The sequence below is a fragment of the Syngnathus leptorhynchus genome, chromosome 22 (assembly GCF_054491065.1).
Source record: "Syngnathus leptorhynchus isolate UIUO chromosome 22, UIUO_Slep, whole genome shotgun sequence".
Classification (NCBI taxonomy): Eukaryota; Metazoa; Chordata; class Actinopteri; order Syngnathiformes; family Syngnathidae; genus Syngnathus; species Syngnathus leptorhynchus.
In genome coordinates, this window is record NC_141216.1 from 2625582 (window position 1) to 2644435 (window position 18854).

Here is an 18854-nt window from a genome sequence, read left to right on the forward strand (position 1 = left end):
ACAAATATGTTCTTAAAGATGGTGAGTATACATTTATATTTGCTCTGCTTTTCAAGAGCGTTGGGGATTTGCGGCCAGCTAGAAGTTACGGGGGGGTCACATTCCAAAGTTTATGCAGCTCCACCTCCCCATTGTGTCGCTGAGCAAAACTGGGACAAGGCCAACAGGAGCGTGGAAATTCCTACAGGAAATAAACACGCCGCAGACAGCCAGTGTGGACGCTTTCCTATTATGGAGGAAATGTCCTATGAAACTATTGTGTGACACTACTGTACAAGGAAAATAACTTTTACTAAAACTTGGGAGAGTTACATCAATGACAGAAATTTTACTGGTGTGAAGCACTTTAGCAAAAGTCATTGTCTTTAGTCCTGAGCGTGTTGGCATAAGAATGACGCACAAAAAAACAAAAATCTCAATCAATAACAAAGCTCATGTCATCAGAGACACTTAAAAATAAACACAGGTGAGTGCACTAGTTTTGGTTAAGTATCTGAGGACATCTAGTGGGGGGTTTGGAGAAGTAGCCTGACTCCACAGAGGATGCTAATGCATTCACTAACAAATGAGCACTACACGCATGTTAGCCAAAAATTGGCTACCATGATATAAAAAAACAAAAAAAACAACTAAGGCTTAAAAAAACAAAAAAACGCTTCAATCTCCAAATGAACAAATTGTTTACCTGGGTGCAGAGACATCAGTAAGTCGTTTTTAGGCTAAGCCAGAAAACAACATTCATTAGATATCACTTTACAGTACAACGACCAAAAATGTGTCCTCCAACTCTTCTTCAGATGTGGGATATTAGATTTTTTTGCATGATGAAAATGAAGTCCAATCCAAATCAAATGCTGCCATTATGATTGCTTACCTCTCTTTAGGGCAAGACTCCCTTGTTGCGTGGAGCAAAAATCATTAATGCACACGTACAGTCGATCTTCAGGCTTGGAAGTGGGTATGGTAACCTCTTCCACAAAGGTGCTAGGAAACTGACCTGAAGATAGCACATAGAGGGGGAAAACCAAACTTCCTCAGTTTTCATGATCTTTAGTCATGCTCGTCATATTTTAAGCAAGTATACGTTTCCCCTTTGCGTCGTCCTCGATGCCCAATTGCTGAAAGCGTCCTTACCGGTGACGCCATCTTTGTTGCCGAGCAACCAGAAGTCATCCACCACGCCGAGCACCTCGATAACATCGCCGGTGAAGAGGGGCAGCTCCTCGGAGACGCTGGGAAGGAACTCAAAGACGGCACGCACCAGCGATCCCGCTTCCATCACTCATAACCTGCAAGGAAAGTGTACGTTTTTTTTTAATACAGCTGACATCTGTACAAAAACAATTCTTGCCAAAACCTGTGACGAATAAACGTGTCCTGGCAGGTACCAAATTTATGAGCAAGACTTTCAAATGGAAGGGAGTGTTACGACAAGTTGCAACAATTCTGTCCACGTCCCTAATGTGTCAGAATCCATGACACAAGAGCGCAAATATTTAGGCGGTGCCGTTAGTTCACGTGCAGCCTTTTTCAAATCGGCAAAAAACGGTTCTCGCTCACCTGCTGCAGCCGCTTTCTGCCGGCTAATCCAGAGATCTGCATGCAGCCAGACAAGCTCCTTATTGTTATTTATGGGCCCGGGTGAGTGTGTCAACGGCGTTGCCTGGTGACTTTCACGCTAGGCTCGGGAAAATAACGCCGGCGGGGCTCTGCTTCCATTGCTAGCAGTTTTTAGCTTATACAGACACTCAACTTGTGTCAGATGTTTCTGACTCATCCACTAGTAATCAGATGAAGGCCAGATTTGTTTGGATTGAAGATAAATAAAGGGAACATAGGCACCCAGTTCAAAGCCAAAAGAATCGCACCTATTTGCTTGACTGTGAAAGTTCAGCTCGGCACGTGATGGTAAAACGGGGTGTGTCTCGTCTAGCGCCGTTTACAAGGTCCTGATAACGGGATGAACTTTGCTCATTCGAGCGTATCCCGGTGGCTCTCTTCTTGCAAGATGAGGGAAGAAAGATTTGTTCGAAATGGAGCGAAAGGTCATTGTGGGTCACTCAGGACAGCTACGGCAAAAGCTGACACACAGTCGACGGTGGACACACAACTCCTGGCTCATTCATCCCTAATCCGGTCCGCAGACTGGCATGCACACATGCCTATGTCCTGGCAGAAGATGCTGGATATGTTTTGATGCCAATTGCGGCCTGCTCATTCAGACTGCTGAGTCAGGGGGAATTCAATACAATACCCAGACAGTGCCGGTGGACAGTTCTGGATATTAAAAAAAAAAAAAGTTGTTTGTCTCATCATCTTCACTCAGCTTTGTTGGGAAAATGGAAAAAGTAGAATTAGGCTTGATGAATCATCAGCGAAAGCAAGCTCAATTCCAAAACATGGATTAATTTATTCCCAATGGTGTATTCCAGCTTTATGAATCATTCTGTTGGGTGTTTAGCTGGGAAAAAAAACAGCACTTAGGAGGAAAACTAAGGGTGTGTCCATTTGGGGGAAATTTTTTTTTTTGAATTTTCAACACACCATTTTTATATTTGCTGAGCAAACGTCAGGGCATTCCACAGGAGAATGCCAGAATCGTGCACACTCCTCTTTCCCAAGCACGTGTTGAATATAAATGACAGCCAGAGCTTTGAATAAACATGAGAACAGCTTGGATGTCTGTGCTCGCATCACCTCGGAAACGAGGGGGGGGGGATTGTCTTTTGAAAAAAAAAAAGAAAAAAGAAAGCATGGAGGGTTTTCCTTGAGGGAGTTGCTCGGGATACGGCGCACCCTTAAAACACAGCCGAGGCCCTAATAGGTTGCATATGAGCCATTATGTAACTCATCTCCACAAGACTGCGGAAGCACGATTGATCCAGGAGGAGAAAATGTAGCGGAACATCATGTTAGAGTCATGCAAATTTACACAGCCAATACAAAGTGTCCGTTTAGATGTTTTCTAAATCACAGGATCAAAAGGCGCATACGTAATTACACTTTCAAATATGATTTATTGGAAATCCAAAGGCGAGCACTCGGAAGCCGAGCATCTCCGGTTGCTTTGTCGACGTGGGCTGGATAGAACAACCCATTGGTGGCTCTGAATAATTAAAAGCTGGCAGGCGCCACATACGGCAGCATGACCATCACTCACCTCAGTTGACAACAGCACTGATAGCAGCTTGCACAGACAACACAGGAGGAGTTGCCAGGTAGTCACACCGATGCAAATGCTGCCGGTCAAACCTTCAAAAAAAAAAAGCACAGAAGTTTTTATTTTCACACTTGCACCCCATTTTTATTGTATTGGCGCCATACTATGCGTAGGCCGTGGGAAAGTGGAAACAATTTAACTTATTTAAAGTAGCTATTGCCAACCAGTCCAACTGTGCCTTCATTTTTACAAAATTATAAGAATCCATCTTTGTTTTCCTTTATGTCAGCGTCATATAGTGACACCCAGAACAATTTCAATATATGTCCACTAGAGGTCAGACAATGCATGATTACTCTGTATACATCGTGTTTCAGTATATTTTTCATATCTTAATATGCGGCTAGAGTCAGGAAAGTTTGAGAAAAAGTAATGTTGACTGCCAACTTAGTTGTGATTGTTGTTATGGTACACGCACGTGTGTTATTGGAAACGTACACACACCAAGACACATATGTAATGACACAAAATAAGTAACAGCACGAAAAAAAAAAGTAATCACCTATTCGGGTGATCGAAGTCCAGCTGCAATTGGCAACTTTCAAGATCCAAGTAGACCCAGGAGAAGCAACTTTTTCTCAAGTCCGGTGATGTGTTGGCACTCGTGTCTTCCCGATGAAACTCGAACGACTAAAGCGCGCATAGATTGAAAACAATCATCATAAAGCTAAAGAATTCGCTATTCTTTTGGAGTCTAATAAACATGTCGGCGCAGTCCTTCGTGTGTTTCAGCCATTTCAGCTGTCATCTGTTCAGACGTCAGAGGTGCTGGAAGGGGAGCAGAGCTTTTAGCGAGTCTCCTCTCCATGCCTTCACTCAACACAAACAGACCACCCTACTTTTTCCAAAGAGCTACCGTTAGGTGCCCCACCTCCATGCCTGACTGAAAAGAAAGGGAAAGTAGACTTTTTTCACCCCACGATCAGCTGTTGTAGTTGCCCTACACAATGCCTGTTCGAAACAAATAATATATTAAATTATAAATATTAAATAATAAATTTTTTAAAATATATTTATCGGGGTGAAATAGTTGTAGTAGGTACGATTCTATTAACACGTTTCATTGATTTATTGCTTGCATTATTGTTAGCTTCAGGTAATGCTAACGCTAAAAACAAATAACACGTGATCTAGTCGCCAGTCAAACAACACATGCAATTATGGGCTAATAATAAAACAACAATAATGATTATGTTTTGTAGTAATTGTGTCGTAGTCGTTCACAATCTGCTCAAATAGGCAAATACTTTTAGTATATTTAACTTTAATTCTTCATTTAACATATTTCTGTCTTCTAGGAGGGAACTTATGAGTGCATTAATGATATTTTGCAATCTATAGCAATGGCTGCATCATATATTGTTGAATGTTGACGAGCATCTGTGAAAGACTTTTTTTTTGCTGATTCTACATGACAGCTTCCTCTTATGTGATCTTGCATGTGCAAAAACAATAGCAGGAAACTGAGGCCAATCTCACGTGGGAACATGGAAAAGGAAGGCATTGCAATGGCACTAAAACTTGTGCGGGCAAATATACAAGCCTGGAGAATCCATACAAGGCCCGAAAGAGCATTTGATTTGAATTAATAGCAGCTCACATAACTTTCATGTTAATCAAATCATCAACTGCCAGTCAATGGACATGCAAATGAAGCGTGTGGGAGATGTCCGGCAGCGTAGGTCCAAGTTCGGGCATCTGTGACGCCACTTTTTTTTTTTGTCCACACACTCAGTGTGTGCGCGCCAACGAGAATGCTCCAGAGTATTGTGCTGTGCATGAAACGCTGCCTTTGTGTCTCCTCTGGCAGCGAGCACTTTCATTTAAGAGTGCATTGGAGGTCCATTGTTGACTTTTGAGTATTTGCTCTCTTCATGCACTGTAGGAGGACACAAGTCATTCTGTTGTGGAGAAGCTGTGACCAGGCCCGTCCTTCCAGCGGGTGAAAGGACAAAGGTCAATCGGTCCATCTTGTCTACTAGTGGGTGAAGGTAAAAGCAAATAACCATCCAAAGCAAGTTTTGGATGTCACACCCTGCAATGTGAAGTGTTCTTTTCCTCTTTCCTGTCCTTTATAAATTAGCTATTGTTACATTGTTTGCTTTGAGGAAAGCACTTGAAAGTGAAAGAGCTTTATAATGACATGATGTCATTGCCTTTGGACATATTGGAGGCTATGAATAAAAGTAATCCCCATTCGAGCAAGAATCCACACTGCTTTGTCACGGTTAATTTTCAAGAAAGATGTATTTTATTTACACTTATGTGTTTTTATGTGACAGTGCTTTCTAATGTTAGTTGCAAATAGGCTTTGTGACATCTTGTCCTTTGCCGCCACCCCCTGGAAAAACTTGCACTGAAGAAGTACTTTATCCCTCAAAAGGGACTTTTTCAATAGGAAGTTTTCATACTCATCAGAAAAATATCAGATATTTAAGAAGTTAAGTCACGTGACAGGAGAAGAAAACACATTCTTTTATTTTTATATTCAACAAATCTCACTTCCCCCCCCAAAAAAAACCAAAAAGACAGCCATCTTCATGTGCAGTTATACTGTTACATAAATACATTGTTCTTGGAATAATTATTTAAACAACTGGTATTAACAAACAAACTTAAAGAAAAAAATCACAGAGCTACTAAAGTAAAAGTACTGTGTGTGCATGTGTGTGTGTTCCCGAAATTGCCACCTCATCTCGGGCCCAGTTTTAAAGTGGACTTGGGAAATGACAGGTTCCTCCTGCCGTGGTTCTTTGTCTTCACGGTCAGTTTGGGTACCTTTTTCTTCAAGTAAAAATTATGCTGTGATGGAGACAAAGAAGCGAACTTCATAAAGTTCAAGCCACTAATAATGCTTCAATTCAATGATTCTCCTCATACCACTAGAGGGAGCCAAAGTGACACTAACAAACACATTTATGCAGAAGGTTTCATTAGAAAACAAAGTGAGACCCACCTGGGTGGCTTCAGCCGGTCCCACCACGATGGTGCTCGAGGAGACGGTGTAACCCGGTGCAGTGGCCGTCACCGTGTACGTGCCGGGCAACAGCAGTCGGAAATAATCGCCGTGCACTCCTGCGGAGAGGTGTTAACAATTTTTGAATGATGTGGCATGACATTTTAGACCAGTGGAGAAAAAAACGTGTCAGCACAAACAACTCACCACTGGTGACGTCGTGGTTGATGCCCGACACGGAGATCTCAGCATTCTTGATCGGGTTGTTGTTGTCATCATACACCATGCCTTTTATCCCGTGATGCACCTGTAACAGAGGGAAGCCTGCTGTTTATTATGCTCTAATTGATTCATTCATACCCCTTTGCTAACCAAAACAGCAGCACCTAAGAATGTAACGGTTGCTAACACATTTCCATTTCTGCTTATCCTCACGAGAGTTGGAGAGCCTACTGGAGCTGCCTTTGGACCAGAGGTTAGTTGACACCCCAGAATGTGCCTTGTGCGACCACACATGTAGCACATGCCAAAAACCACCACTGGCCTTGCCGAAAGCCCCGCCTCTTAAATCACTGCTCTCGAATGTAAACAAGAGTCTTTAATTTGGTAAACAAAAGTCGTATTTTACTTCAGTCTGGTATGCATAATTACACCAAAGTGTATGTTGCCGTAGCGTGTACTTTGCTAAAGTGCTTTGGCTTCTTTGCACTTTGGGGAAAGCTGAAAACCCCAAACCTCATCTGCTTCATTTGAAAAGATCATTTTACCATATGATTTGAAGAAACCAACCTGTTCCACAAAGGAAACTAGCGCCTCGCGATTGCCCAACCATTCTCTGGGCAACGACGACTCGGGCGGAAACTTGTCGCAGCTCAGCTCCAACGTGATCTCAAAACAATTTGTGTGTAAATAGTTGAAGTCCTGCATGCCTGAAACGCAGCAAGATTGATGCCATGTCTTTAACATTCCACAAAAAGACAGACAATCTTGGGCTCTGCATCGAAATGAAAATAGAGTGGCTATAAAAAGTCTACACACTCCTGTTCAATGGCCATATTTTTGTGATATAAAAACAACAAAACAGTAAGATAAATAAACTCAAAACTTTAGCCACTATTATTCTTTGTGCTTACTGTTTATTTACTGACCCTTAGACAGGGAGTACCAGCTGGCGCCATTGGTGATCCCCTCTTCAAAGTAGTCGCCGCAGTTCCAACCGTTGTGCATCCAGCTGTGTGCGTACGAGTAAGTCTTCGCCAACTGACATCACACACACATATGCAAATTACCTCCAGGTGATGTTTCCCCACCATGTGTCGGTGGCTTACGTTTCGGAAGATTTTGTCATCCGCGGTGGCGGCGTAAGTGGTCCTCCCTCGGATGCGGGCGTCCCGAGATTTGTCAAAGGGGTAGTTGGCCACCACGGCTCCGCCGTGAAGGTTGGCAGACAGGACAAAATTGTGGTTTTGCATCCATTTGATGACTGCACGTGTCTCCGGTTCTACCTGGACGTGGTATTGAAGGACAGAGTTTGACTTTTCTGACGACCGAACACATCTGGTTTTGTTTTTACCTCCTTTCACTTCTTGGCACTTTTGTTCAACTCGCCTAATCTCGAGGCATGCGTGCATGATTAATCTTGCAAAGTATCTTCTCAAAGCGCTTTATGAACTCTTTGGCACGATTCTACTTTGGTTCTTAAACTTCACCAGGTACCTCCATGATGTGGTAGGCTAATTTAATTTAGTTTCTCGAGCAGTAGCAATACTAGTTGTGCTCGTGTGAGGCAGTAAACACCAGACGAGAGCTCCGGCGGCCTTGAGCCAAGCGGTAGCAGTCTGGCAGCGATTTATTGTGACTGGCGCTTTGTTTAGCTTTCAAGCTCAATCTGTCGCAGGCGTACACACGGACAGATGTATCTAGAACATTTTAACTTTCGGGGGTGAATGGGGCATTTAAACAATACCCCTCCCCAGTAGCCCACCCCCTCCTTTGTGCATCAGACCTGCTGCTCCCAGTTGTCAGGCAGCGGCAGGTGGTGGTTCGGTCCGTTGCTCTTCTCATAGTAATACATGAGCGCGTTCAGGTCCGGAAAGTTACGGTTCAGGTCGATCTCCCGTACGTTGCCTCGTCCGACCAGGTAGCCGTTGAACTCGGGACCCTGGTTAGAAAAATTGGATTTTGAATTCATTAGGACTACGATATTCTTTTCATATGAGGTTGAAATAAAAGCTTTGCGGGGTGTCCGTTACCTGTCTGGCGGCCACCTCGTAGCCATCGGGGTTCATGGACGGCATGATGTGGATGCGCGTGTCGTAGATGAGCCTCATGATTCGCTGGTTTCCCGCCTGGAATTCCTCGCATAGAAATTGGGAGAACTTGATGAGCAGCTCGCGGCCGAGCACCTCGTTGCCGTGCATGTTGCCCACGTACTTGAACTCGGGTTCCACTGGGGAGGAAATGCGCAAGAGGCAACGGTGCTTTCAGGCGTAATCATTGGAAATGACTCCCAGAGCATGTGCACACATGCATGGAGCTCTCCGGCTCTGTTTTATAATGCAAAACACACTTGGATTGCCAAAACCTTTAATATTTAACATCCAATGGCATTCATTTATAGTCTTGGAATTTCAAAGTTAACAATTATAGGACTTGTAGAAAATTAGTTGCACTATGACCGGAAACAGATCATTTTTTAACCAGATTGATTATGCTACCTAGGACAATAAATCAGGCGATCAGTATTTAGTTTATTTACTTTTGGTGTCCCTCAAGGCTCTGAACACAAGCCCATGCAGTTGAGATGGGTGATGGAACCAGGAATGTAATACTATTAAAAAAAAAAAAATTCGACTAACATTTATGGCCCACAAGCCCTATGTTGCCCACCCCGAGTTAAGAAGTGCCAAGTGGGAGTCGACGCAGGTGCAAAGTGCACGGTTCCTGTTTTGTTCCATTGAAGCAGAACAAGCACACATCCTTCTATTCTCATGAAGGAAACCCGTGCGATGAAAAAAGCAAGACAAGCCAAAGTTATTTCTCTTGAAAATGCACCAGTGGAAAGGCCAGCCAAGCCAAACGGCGGCGGTTTTGTAAAATAAACACGCGGCGCTCTAATTTTTTGCGGTTACGAGCAAGCGCTTGCACCTTAAATATCGCAAAAGTGATTTCAAATGAATCACAGATGTTCCACCCCCCTAAACGTGCAGATTTGTCCTCACGTTGTGCATGTAAACAACTTTCCAGATGCCAAGTCCAACATTCTTTGCTTCATTTTTTTTTGGGAATACCGGGAATGAACCAACATACCGATCCGTCTTGTGCAAAAATAGAATGCGCTGGCATGCAACGGAGTCCAACCCAAACATGAATTAGTCCATGTCAACTGTGCATATCAAAAATCTGCAACCCTGTTCAATTGCCAGTTTTTTGTCATTCTAAAAAAAAGAGCTCAAGATCAACTCAAGTCAATGTTTTCTGAGAAGAAGTAAAAATAATTTATAAAGATGAACCTGGTAGCAAATGTATGCACACCCTCCTATAAAAACGGATGTGTTGAGAAGTAACCAATCATATTCAAACACTTATTAAACTGGATTGGTTCATTTTGAAAATTGCCACTCCAGTGAAAAATAGCGGCTGGGCAGTTTGGTAATGTTACTCACGCGCCTCGTGGATGCCCGGGTTGTCGCTGAACTCCAGCACGTAAAGGTGGCGCGCCTCCACGCTGCGGCCCACGCTGTAGATGCGCGTGACGTAGGGGCACTGGTTGTGCACGGCGAACAAAGCTCTCACCATATCCTCGTAGCGGTGATGCTGGACCTCCGAGCCGGCTGCCAGGAACCCGGCCAGGAGCGCAGCCAGCCAGGGAAGAAGAAGCGCCCTCCTCCCCCTGCAGTGCATGATGGCCGGTGTGGAAGGCAAAGGAAGGTTTCCCTTTTTTTGTCTTGTTTCTTTTTTTTCCACGCCTCTCTCTCTCACATGCGCCTGTGCACGCAGCAAACATAAAATGACCGGGGCTCCTCTTTAGTCCCCTCGCTGTGCCCCCTCCCACGCCAAGGAGAGCAAGTAAGGACAGCCCCCCCTTGCTCCTTCTTTGTCTCACTCTCCTCCTCCAACAGCTGCTTCTCCCTTTTTTCCCCGTGGCTCCTTGTCAAGTACATGTTAGTGGCTGTAACATTGCATGGAATGCTTCGAAGCCCACCTTCGCCACTCCCCACACTTGTTGGGGGTCTCTGCAAACACGTCATTTTCATTTTGGGTTCCCCTCTCTTTTTGTCCCTTCCTGGGAAAAGAGGCTTGTTTCCAAGGCGCTGCTCCCTTTGCAGCTTCCAGTCATCCATTCATTAACTCTTAAGTCAACACACAGTGCCGCTCTGTGCATGTGACCTGAAGATGAATCAGTTCTTAAGCAACCTTTTTGTCAAGTTGCTTGCATACAAATACAATCCACGTCTTATATCCTGAGCAAAGGCTGCAATTAAACTCCTGAAAGACGTGCGGCCGTGCCAAGACTGACCCCCCCCCCCCCCCCTTCCTCCTCAAGCTTTCCAACACACGTACAAACACGCAGTGGACCAAATGTGCAAGCAAAGGAACTCTTACCTCTCCGGGAATTGAGTAATTGTTTGTGGAAGTTTAAAAAAAACAAAAAAAAGGTCAGCCAATGATGACAATTGAGCAAGAGCAAGTTTAAAAACTGGCTTGGGCGTTTGGGGTATAGGAGAGAATAAAATCATAGTAGAGGAAAGTATATTTTATCATCTGAATAGATTAGATTTAGGGCAATTCAAATGTTCTAATGTCATTTGAGCAGATTAAAAACATGACATGGTGTCATGACATTCTAAAGATAAGATGTGGTGTCCCTCAAGGTTCTAAACACGAGCCCATGATATTGCATTAGCCTTCGTATGGTTTACAGAAAAATTAAAAACACACAGATATCTAGCAGAACGTCAGATAAATTCCAATGAATGATTACCACTCATATTTGATTTCGAGTCAAAACACAGGCACGCATTTCCGATCAATGAATCTGTTCTTGAATGTTGACCTTCAGCCCTTTGAGACCACCATGGAAAGGAAGGAGTTTTTTTGGTTTCCAATTTACCATGACAAAGTCAGCAGGGATTTTCAAATCAACACGGATCAAGAAAGCAAGTCAAGCAGGATTTGGTTAGTTGCTTGGTTGGAGTGGCTCATCCATTATGGTTAGTTTATGGGTTGGTCATCTGATTGTGGTGAGAGGTTAGTTTCTTCTTATTTACTTATATGCAGATCAGATGCATTATAATTTAAATTTGCAGTGTAAAAAACAATAAAAGTGAGATTAAAAAGTGCCCAAAACATTCCAGAGGTTCTACATTTATTGGGGTTCTCCTTGCACTTGTTCTTAATGTCCGCTAGAGGGCAGTGTGCACTTGAGCACCCATCACATAGACTCAAAATGTTGCATGCCCACCCCTTGTTCCTCCTCATAGTGGGAGTTGGGGGCGTCTTCAAGACTTTTAGACTTGGAGACATGAGTGGAAGTTTCTTTTTTTTTTTTTCATTCCTCCTTGCACTCGGCTCTGGGAAGACTCGGCCGAGTGCACGCATGCAGGATGGACGTGATTCCGATGTGCCTTTGGGTCATTCTGGGAATAACCGGAGTCCATGGTAGGGTCTAAATTTGTATGCTTTGGACTTGACACAATAAATGGTAACATCTTTTATGTTTTAATATTGTACTTTGGAATTTCTAATGCCTTTTTTTTTTTTTTTTGCTGATGCAGGTTCAAACGTGTGCACCTCGAGGGGCGCGAGCACGTGTAAGCAGTGCCTGGCCGTGCACCCCAGCTGTGCATGGTGCGTCCAAGAGGTGGGTGTCATTTCCTCAATTTAAATCTAATGGTGCCATAAAAACAAAACATATCAATTTTCCTGTCAGGAATTCGGTCATGGGGAGGCCAGCTCGTCGCGCTGCGACCGCAAAGCCAACCTGGTGGCCGCAGGCTGCGCAACTTCGGCCGTGGAGTCTCCGAACAGCAGACTGCAGGTGATCGAGGACCGGCCCCTAACCAAGAAGGCGGCGGGAGCCACACAGGATGTGACTCAGATCAAGCCGCAGAAACTCCATATTACCCTCAGGCCTGGTGAGCCAGCAGAACCGCTCTTCAGAAACAAATTATTGGTCAGTGAGTGTCCACTTTGTAATTTTCTTTGTTGTATGGCTTACCAAGATGACGCCAAGCGCTTCACGGTGAAGGTGCGTCAGGTTGAAGACTACCCCGTGGACCTCTACTACCTCATGGACCTCTCCTACTCCATGAACGACGACCTCTACCGCCTGAGGACGCTGGGCAAGGGCCTGGCCGAGGCCATGAACCGCACCACCAGCAACCTCCGCATGGGCTTCGGCGCCTTTGTGGACAAGCCCATCTCCCCTTACATGTACATCTCCCCCAAGGAGGCCGTCAAGAACCCTTGTTACAGGTACAAGGAGGGAATGCAATTGGGGTCAAAGGTCATATATTGAGTCGTGTTTGCCGGACAGCATCAACACCACCTGCCGGCCGCAGTTTGGCTACAAGCACGTGCTGTCCTTGACGGATAAAGTGAGCCGCTTCACCGAAGAAGTCAGGAAGCAGATGGTTTCCAGGAACAGGGACGCTCCCGAGGGAGGCTTCGACGCCATCCTCCAGGCGGCCGTTTGCAAGGTGCGCCGCCGAGTCACGGCGACCTACCAGACTGGACGGAGAAATGTTTCATTCTGGCTCGTTTGTTAACACAGGAACAGATCGGCTGGCGTCCCGGCGCGTCCCACCTCCTCATCTTCACTTCGGACGCTAAGACGCACGTGGCGCTGGACGGTCGCCTCGCCGGGATCGTGCAGCCCAACGACGGGCTCTGCCACCTCAACTCGGCCAACATGTACAGCATGTCTACTGTTATGGTGTGTGTGTGTGTTTGTGTGTGTTTGTGTTGGACGCAGCAAAATCAACACAACATTCTTCTCAACAGGACTACCCGTCCCTCGCTCTCATCACTGAGAAGATGTCAGAGAACAATATCAATCTCATCTTTGCTGTCACCAACCCCGTGGTTTCTTTGTACCAGGTCAGCACTTTACAAACATTTTGCGGTTATAAAATATCATGCAAAATTATGGATGGAAAAGCAATAAAATCTTGGACCACGGAAGCGTCCAGTTGGATCATTTTGGCTCTTCGCAAACATCTCTCAGAAAATTCGGAAATACAGAGAGACGTGAGTTCTTATTATTTTGGATGCACATTTATTGTGGAACGTTTCAATAACTTGGATGCAAACGGGGGCAAAAGATTGTCTGCTCTTACTTAATCCCGAACATGCGGCGCTTTCTTCAACTCTTCCAAACCTCACTGGCTTTGAAAAGACATTTTTCAGCGCCTCCGGGGAGGGATGGAAATTCTAAAACGTGCACGAGGTTCTGACTCGGCAAAAGTCTATTAAATGCAGATACAATACGCTACTTTTATTTTTCTCTTTGTAGAACTACAGCGAGCTGATCGCCGGCACCACGGTTGGAACGCTCTCCAACGACTCTGGCAACGTTATCCAGCTCATTTTGAAGGCTTACGCTGTGAGTAGACACACAGTAAACACGTTTGGGGCGAGACTAGGAGGATGTTGGTCTGTTGACACCATTTTCTCTGTTGAGTGTCTCAAAACTTTTGTCCATTCTTAACGGGTCTCAGAAAATTCGCTCCAAGATAGAGCTGGAAGTTCTGGGCGTCCCGGAGGAGCTGTCCCTCTCCTTCAACGCCACGTGTTTGAATGGAGAAGTCATCCCGGGGCTCAAGTCCTGCTCCGGACTCAAGATAGGAGACACGGTGAGTATGCATCGACCATCTGTCGACGTATGCAGTCGAGCGCTATTCCAGACCGCGACTTTGGAACCGGTTTGCTATTTTATTGGGCCGTTCCAAGTTTGCACCCAAAGTGTGTTGAAAAAAAAACTTTTTGTTGCTATAGCGTTCAGTAAGTGACCCATTGTTTCCTGAAGGTTCATGAGTAAGTTCCCATTTTTGTATTTCTGACCTTCCTTGTGTTTATGTTCCTATTTTTCCATTCTTAGCTTCTCCCCCTTACCACCCCAGGTGACATTTTTTCGGGCCTCTGCACATTTATTTCTCCGGGCCTCATTTTCTCCTTATATGGTCGTCGCAGCACATGCCCTCACCGCCTGCGTTTGGGCCTCGACCAGATTTTGACGTAATCCCCAACGAATGATTACATTCGGAGGCGTTCCTCGTGTTATGCGTTTTGGATTCATAAGTGAATTTCAGATGCTTTTTGTGTGTCAGGTGTCTTTCAGCGTGGAGGCCCGAGCGCGAGCGTGTCCCAAACAGAAGAAGAAGAAGACGTTCATCATCAAGCCGGTGGGCTTCAAGGATTCGCTGTCGGTCAGCGTCACCATCGAATGCGACTGCAAGTGTCAGAACAAGGCTCAGGCGCGCAGCCCCAAGTGTCACCACGGCAACGGCACCTTCCAGTGCGGCATCTGCGCGTGCCACCCGGGGCGCCTGGGCCCGCGCTGCGAGTGCGCCGAGGGCGACTACGACCCGGCCGAGCAGGGCCGCTGCACCGAGTCGGGCGCGTCGGGCGTCTGCAGCGGGCGCGGCGACTGCGTGTGCGGCCAGTGTGTGTGCCACAGCAGCGACTTTGGCAAAGTGTGGGGGAAGCTGTGCGAGTGTGATGACTTCAACTGCCTGCGCTACAAAGGAGAACTCTGCTCTGGTATGTCACTAATCATTTCGAATTTCCACCAAGGGTTAACACTGAATGAAGACACACATATTGCGCATAGGGACTTGCCACGCACCTCATCTGGTAAGAATTAACATCCCCAAAATACTCACCCCCCCCCCCCCAAGCCTGGGCTCCATTCACAATGAGCACGTGCGAGAAATTGACACAACAGTGGAACATCTAGAAAGAATCTTGCACAATGTCAGCAGTCAGCGGTTTAATCGAATGTCATTCGAACTCATCTTGAGAAATTTACCACAGCGCAGATGTTTGTTGTCATCCCGGGCTAGCCATCAGTGACGTCAGCGTCTTCTTTTATCTGAATGGCATGCTTAGCTTTGCTCCCCAGAGTCAACACACCCTTTTTGCATTCCCCAAAGTGGACAGATTAACATGAAAATACCTTTGTGATTACTCACGGGGTCCAGCGAGGCGTTACGACGCTAAAAATAAAGCCGTGTTTGGGCTGAAAAAAACAAAAAACAAAAGAGACACAGCGAGGATTTTGTGAAAATGTTGCTGCTTTGAAATTCTGAAAGAGAGGAAGCATCTTGTGCGTGATTATGACACATTGTTTGATGTGGTTATGATGAATGCACTGTCATTCTATTGTCTGTCTGAGTGTAGACAGATGGGGAAAAACATGGAAAGTATAAAAGAGGACCAAGGCCACAGAAGATGCTTTTTCTGGAGGTCTGCAACATGAAAAAAAATAAAAAATCATATCAACGAGAAGTTCTGGATGACATGAAAGGAACAAACAATATTAAGGAGAATTTTTTTTCAAATATAGTTAAATACAACAGAACTGTACTTGGGCTGTAATTCTTGAGCACACCACTAGAGGGAGCCCTCTGTGACGACCCTGTATATGACTAATTACTCTCCTCTTCCTCCTTCCAGGCCACGGCGTTTGCAACTGCGGCTTCTGCCAGTGCGCCCCCGACTGGCGAGGGGAGAACTGCAACTGCTCCACACGGACCGACACCTGCATGTCGCACCTGGGATTGCTCTGCAGTGGGCGGGGCCAGTGCGTGTGCGGCGCCTGCGAGTGCACCCAGCCCGGTGCTTACGGGGCCACCTGCGACAAGTGTCCCACCTGTCCTGACGCGTGCACCATGAAAAAGTACACACGGATAGTCACACTTTTAAGATTCTACCAGGAATTGACCGATTGTGTGTGTTATTTTTTTTTATGACAGGCAATGTGTGGAGTGTAAACATTTCAAGAGAGGCAAGCTGTTTCAGGACAACAGCTGCGCACGCATTTGTAAGGACGAGATTGAGCTCATGGAGGAATTAGGTGAGGAACTCATAAGAAGCTTCTCCGGAATATTGAAGCCTCACTCACATGTGATATTTTTTGTCAGTGCTTCATGATACAAACGCGGTGAACTGCACCTACAAGGACGAGAACGACTGTGTGCAGCGGTTCCAGTATTACGAGGACGCCAGCGGAAAGTCCATCTTGTTTGTCGTCAAGGAGCCAGGTCACTAACGTTTTTTTTTTTTTTTATTGTTTTGAATTATTTGGGCATTTTGCAGTTAGAGCTTGTCCACTTTTAAGCTGTCAACTTGTTGGGTGGCGTCGGCGAGGGGAAGGGGGTGGTTTAACGTGGCCCCGATTGCCTGGAGAGAAAATCTGTCGCTGGGTCTCTTGCTTCTTAATGAATGCGCCCGTCTAATTTAGACTGCACATTTGCAGCAGGGAAATACGCCAGAGTTTACCCTGAACACGTTTGCGCCCCGCCGAGACAAAGTGGGTCATAAAACATCCCGGCCCAGCTCCTCCGAGACCCGCTGACTCCACATTATGAGAGCTAGCTAAGCAAAATCCAGCGCAAAGTGAAAAACTTCAAGTTTCAGAAACAGTCTAAAAAAGATTAACAAGGTTTGGAATCAAAAAGGTAATGAGGACGCACGAGCGGGCTGGATGGGAAAACAGGAAAGAGCAAAAAGGGAAATGCACGAGAGAAAAGGAAGTTGAGCTTTGATGCCACTTGTAAAATGTGGCCTCTCCCGGAGGGCACAATATTAGCAAAAAAAAAAAAAGTGCACCAATGAGAGCGATAAAAAAAAGGACATTTTATTTATTTATGATTATTATTTTGAAAACTTTTGGCCTTTTTGTTAATTTGAAAAAAAACCCTTTTCTTTCCTCACAGACTGTCCCGAGGGCCGGGACGTTTTGGTGGTGCTGCTCTCGGTGGCGGGGGCCATCTTGTTCCTGGGCTTGGCGGCGCTGCTCATCTGGAAGCTGCTGATTACCATTCACGACAGGCGAGAGTTTGCCAAATTTGAGGAGGAGCGTGCACGGGCCAAGTGGGACACGGTGGGTGAGATTGCTGACAAGGCGGACGATGACAGGGTGGACATTTTCCGTTAATGTTAGCATTTAAAAGCAGAACAATGCTGCTTTTCACTAAAGGCGGCCCGGCCACACACACTTGCTGCATCTTTTTATTGTTTGTGCGGCCTGCTGTTAGCCGGAGCACTACAAAGGCTTGGCTTGAAATGACTTTTAGTGGCTTTTCCTGTTAATCGGCTGCTGTTTGGCTCCCACCAAACCGCAAGTAAGTTTAACGGTCAACTACATACTCAACAATTAAAGCCGTTTTTGCAGTGGCGGGCTGTTCCATGCCACAAAACAAAAAGTTTGCATCATAACAGAGATGCTGATTATTAAATCGATTAAGGTATGCATATTACTACAGGGATATTTTTTCCATTCCAAGTTCAAATGAATTAATGTGTTGTGTTTTATTGACAGGGTCACAATCCTCTTTATAAAGGGGCCACGTCCACTTTCACCAACATCACATACAGAGGGAAAGATTGAAGCCAGCTTGGAACATCTCAAGGTTGAACCAAACTTGGGAAGGCACAGAATCATGTGCAGGTCTCTACTGTCACAAAGCAATCAATCATAAGAATGATTGTTATTTTGTAAATATGTATAAATGACTGTGTGGCTTTGGAGTTGTCACAAAATAAATTTTGTTTTCTCTTGAGTGTTCATTTGATGATGGATTGAAAGTTCATGAAATATACATCATAATGTACACAATGATTCCAAGCCAGTGTGCTGTGAGAAATCACGATCCAATTTCACTCAATCGGTCAGAAAAAAAAACATTGATTACAAATAATGTAACCACAATATTTATCAAGCATACTAAAGTTGCCTCAGCAATTGTACTGTCAACATTATACACTAATTTTACTATTTTTAATAGTTTCTCTGCTGCCATCTTCTGGTCATGTGGTGGTACTACATATTTGTACCCCCATTTGTCATACTTATTTTGGTTCGTTTTTACATTCCTGCATAGGTTTGCATTTTCATTTTAGGAATTTAAATGTTTGGTTTCAACTTTTGCGACTCACGCCCATATTCAGACCTATTGGTGGATCTGGGCCCATGTCGTATTTTTTAGGAAATAAACCACTGCAAATCTTTTAAAAGCTGATTAGCGCCCCCTTTTGGTGGGAGTTTTTTGCAGGTCAATTAGGAAGTGGTAGGTGGTGTCACTTTGATTGTGTTTGGCATGTTTTTTTGACTTGGAGTGCCCTTTCTGATGCATTCCACACATTTTGGTCCGGCTTTGGTTCCAGCTAACATGGAGTGACTTGGAATTTTGGATTAATACAACTCTTTGGATGTCAGCGTTTGGGACTGGGATTGGAAATGTGCACCTCGCTGGCACTCCCTGTCAAAGGCAACTTTCCACCATGTTGCTCAGCTGCAAGGTAAGTGTTTTTAATCTGCCATGATATCAAAGTAAAATTCCAATGGGAAGCTATTTAAAGCTTTATCAATGGTATAAAAAGAAAGCAGACACGCTTGCCACTGGATGATTTATTTATTTCATTTCGCTTGCCAAGCAACTTGACAAAGATGAG

At 45.0% G+C, this 18854-nt stretch overlaps 4 protein-coding genes across 7 annotated transcripts in view; 2 read left to right on the plus strand and 2 right to left on the minus strand.

Annotated features, from left to right (window-relative positions):
• Positions 1 to 5272, minus strand: part of dnmbp (dynamin binding protein) — a 19155-nt gene extending 13883 nt beyond the window's left edge. For 2 of the 3 annotated variants that reach the window (XM_085903945.1, XM_085903942.1), the window contains exons 1-4: positions 3723 to 5271; positions 3161 to 3252; positions 1135 to 1289; positions 875 to 997 (exon numbers count right to left, since the gene is read on the minus strand). In XM_085903945.1, coding sequence (XP_085760071.1) covers positions 875 to 997; positions 1135 to 1279 — 268 coding nt within the window. In that variant the 5' untranslated portion in view covers positions 1280 to 1289; positions 3161 to 3252; positions 3723 to 5271. Of the gene's footprint in view, positions 1 to 874; positions 998 to 1134; positions 1290 to 3160; positions 3253 to 3722 lie in introns of all 3 variants that reach the window. The other variant, XM_085903943.1, reaches the window with a different exon arrangement.
• Positions 5273 to 5490: 218 nt separating this feature from the next.
• On the minus strand, positions 5491 to 10316 carry cpn1 (carboxypeptidase N, polypeptide 1). Its single transcript, XM_085903950.1, has 9 exons — positions 9842 to 10316; positions 8429 to 8625; positions 8182 to 8337; positions 7505 to 7681; positions 7325 to 7436; positions 6966 to 7105; positions 6384 to 6483; positions 6177 to 6295; positions 5491 to 6022 (listed from the first exon to the last, which is right to left on the minus strand). The coding sequence occupies exons 1-9, from the start codon at positions 10077 to 10079 to the stop codon at positions 5912 to 5914; spliced, it is 1350 nt and encodes a 449-aa protein (XP_085760076.1). The 5' UTR covers positions 10080 to 10316; the 3' UTR covers positions 5491 to 5911.
• A 1441-nt stretch (positions 10317 to 11757) lies between these two features.
• itgb3b (integrin beta 3b) lies at positions 11758 to 17925 on the plus strand. The gene is made up of 15 exons (XM_085903949.1): positions 11758 to 11837; positions 11954 to 12039; positions 12109 to 12313; positions 12401 to 12653; positions 12715 to 12877; positions 12952 to 13113; positions 13182 to 13277; positions 13693 to 13782; positions 13898 to 14032; positions 14507 to 14939; positions 15855 to 16077; positions 16154 to 16254; positions 16322 to 16441; positions 17117 to 17283; positions 17722 to 17925. The coding sequence occupies exons 1-15, from the start codon at positions 11783 to 11785 to the stop codon at positions 17788 to 17790; spliced, it is 2358 nt and encodes a 785-aa protein (XP_085760075.1). The 5' UTR covers positions 11758 to 11782; the 3' UTR covers positions 17791 to 17925.
• A 528-nt stretch (positions 17926 to 18453) lies between these two features.
• LOC147039292 (glycylpeptide N-tetradecanoyltransferase 1-like) overlaps positions 18454 to 18854 on the plus strand; it is a 65206-nt gene continuing 64805 nt past the window's right edge. Inside the window, exons 1-2 of one of the 2 annotated variants that reach the window (XM_085903538.1) lie at positions 18454 to 18469; positions 18567 to 18701. In XM_085903538.1, coding sequence (XP_085759664.1) covers positions 18640 to 18701 — 62 coding nt within the window. In that variant the 5' untranslated portion in view covers positions 18454 to 18469; positions 18567 to 18639. Of the gene's footprint in view, positions 18702 to 18854 lie in introns of both variants that reach the window. The other variant, XM_085903537.1, reaches the window with a different exon arrangement.

Bases quoted from the DNA above. Each gene is read 5' to 3' on its own strand.
- cpn1 (XM_085903950.1), bottom strand. From the start codon at position 10,079: ATGCACTGCAGGGGGAGGAGGGCGCTTCTTCTTCCCTGGCTGGCTGCG. The intron at 6,296-6,383 runs GTGAGTTGTTTG...ACCTCTCCGCAG, and splicing joins CAACCACGACGTCACCAGTG to GAGTGCACGGCGATTATTTC. The intron at 6,023-6,176 runs GTGGGTCTCACT...TCTCCATCACAG, and splicing joins GACCGGCTGAAGCCACCCAG to CATAATTTTTACTTGAAGAA.
- itgb3b (XM_085903949.1), top strand. From the start codon at position 11,783: ATGGACGTGATTCCGATGTGCCTTTGGGTCATTCTGGGAATAACCGGA. The intron at 12,314-12,400 runs GTGAGCCAGCAG...TGGCTTACCAAG, and splicing joins CCATATTACCCTCAGGCCTG to ATGACGCCAAGCGCTTCACG. The intron at 12,878-12,951 runs GTGCGCCGCCGA...TTGTTAACACAG, and splicing joins TCCAGGCGGCCGTTTGCAAG to GAACAGATCGGCTGGCGTCC.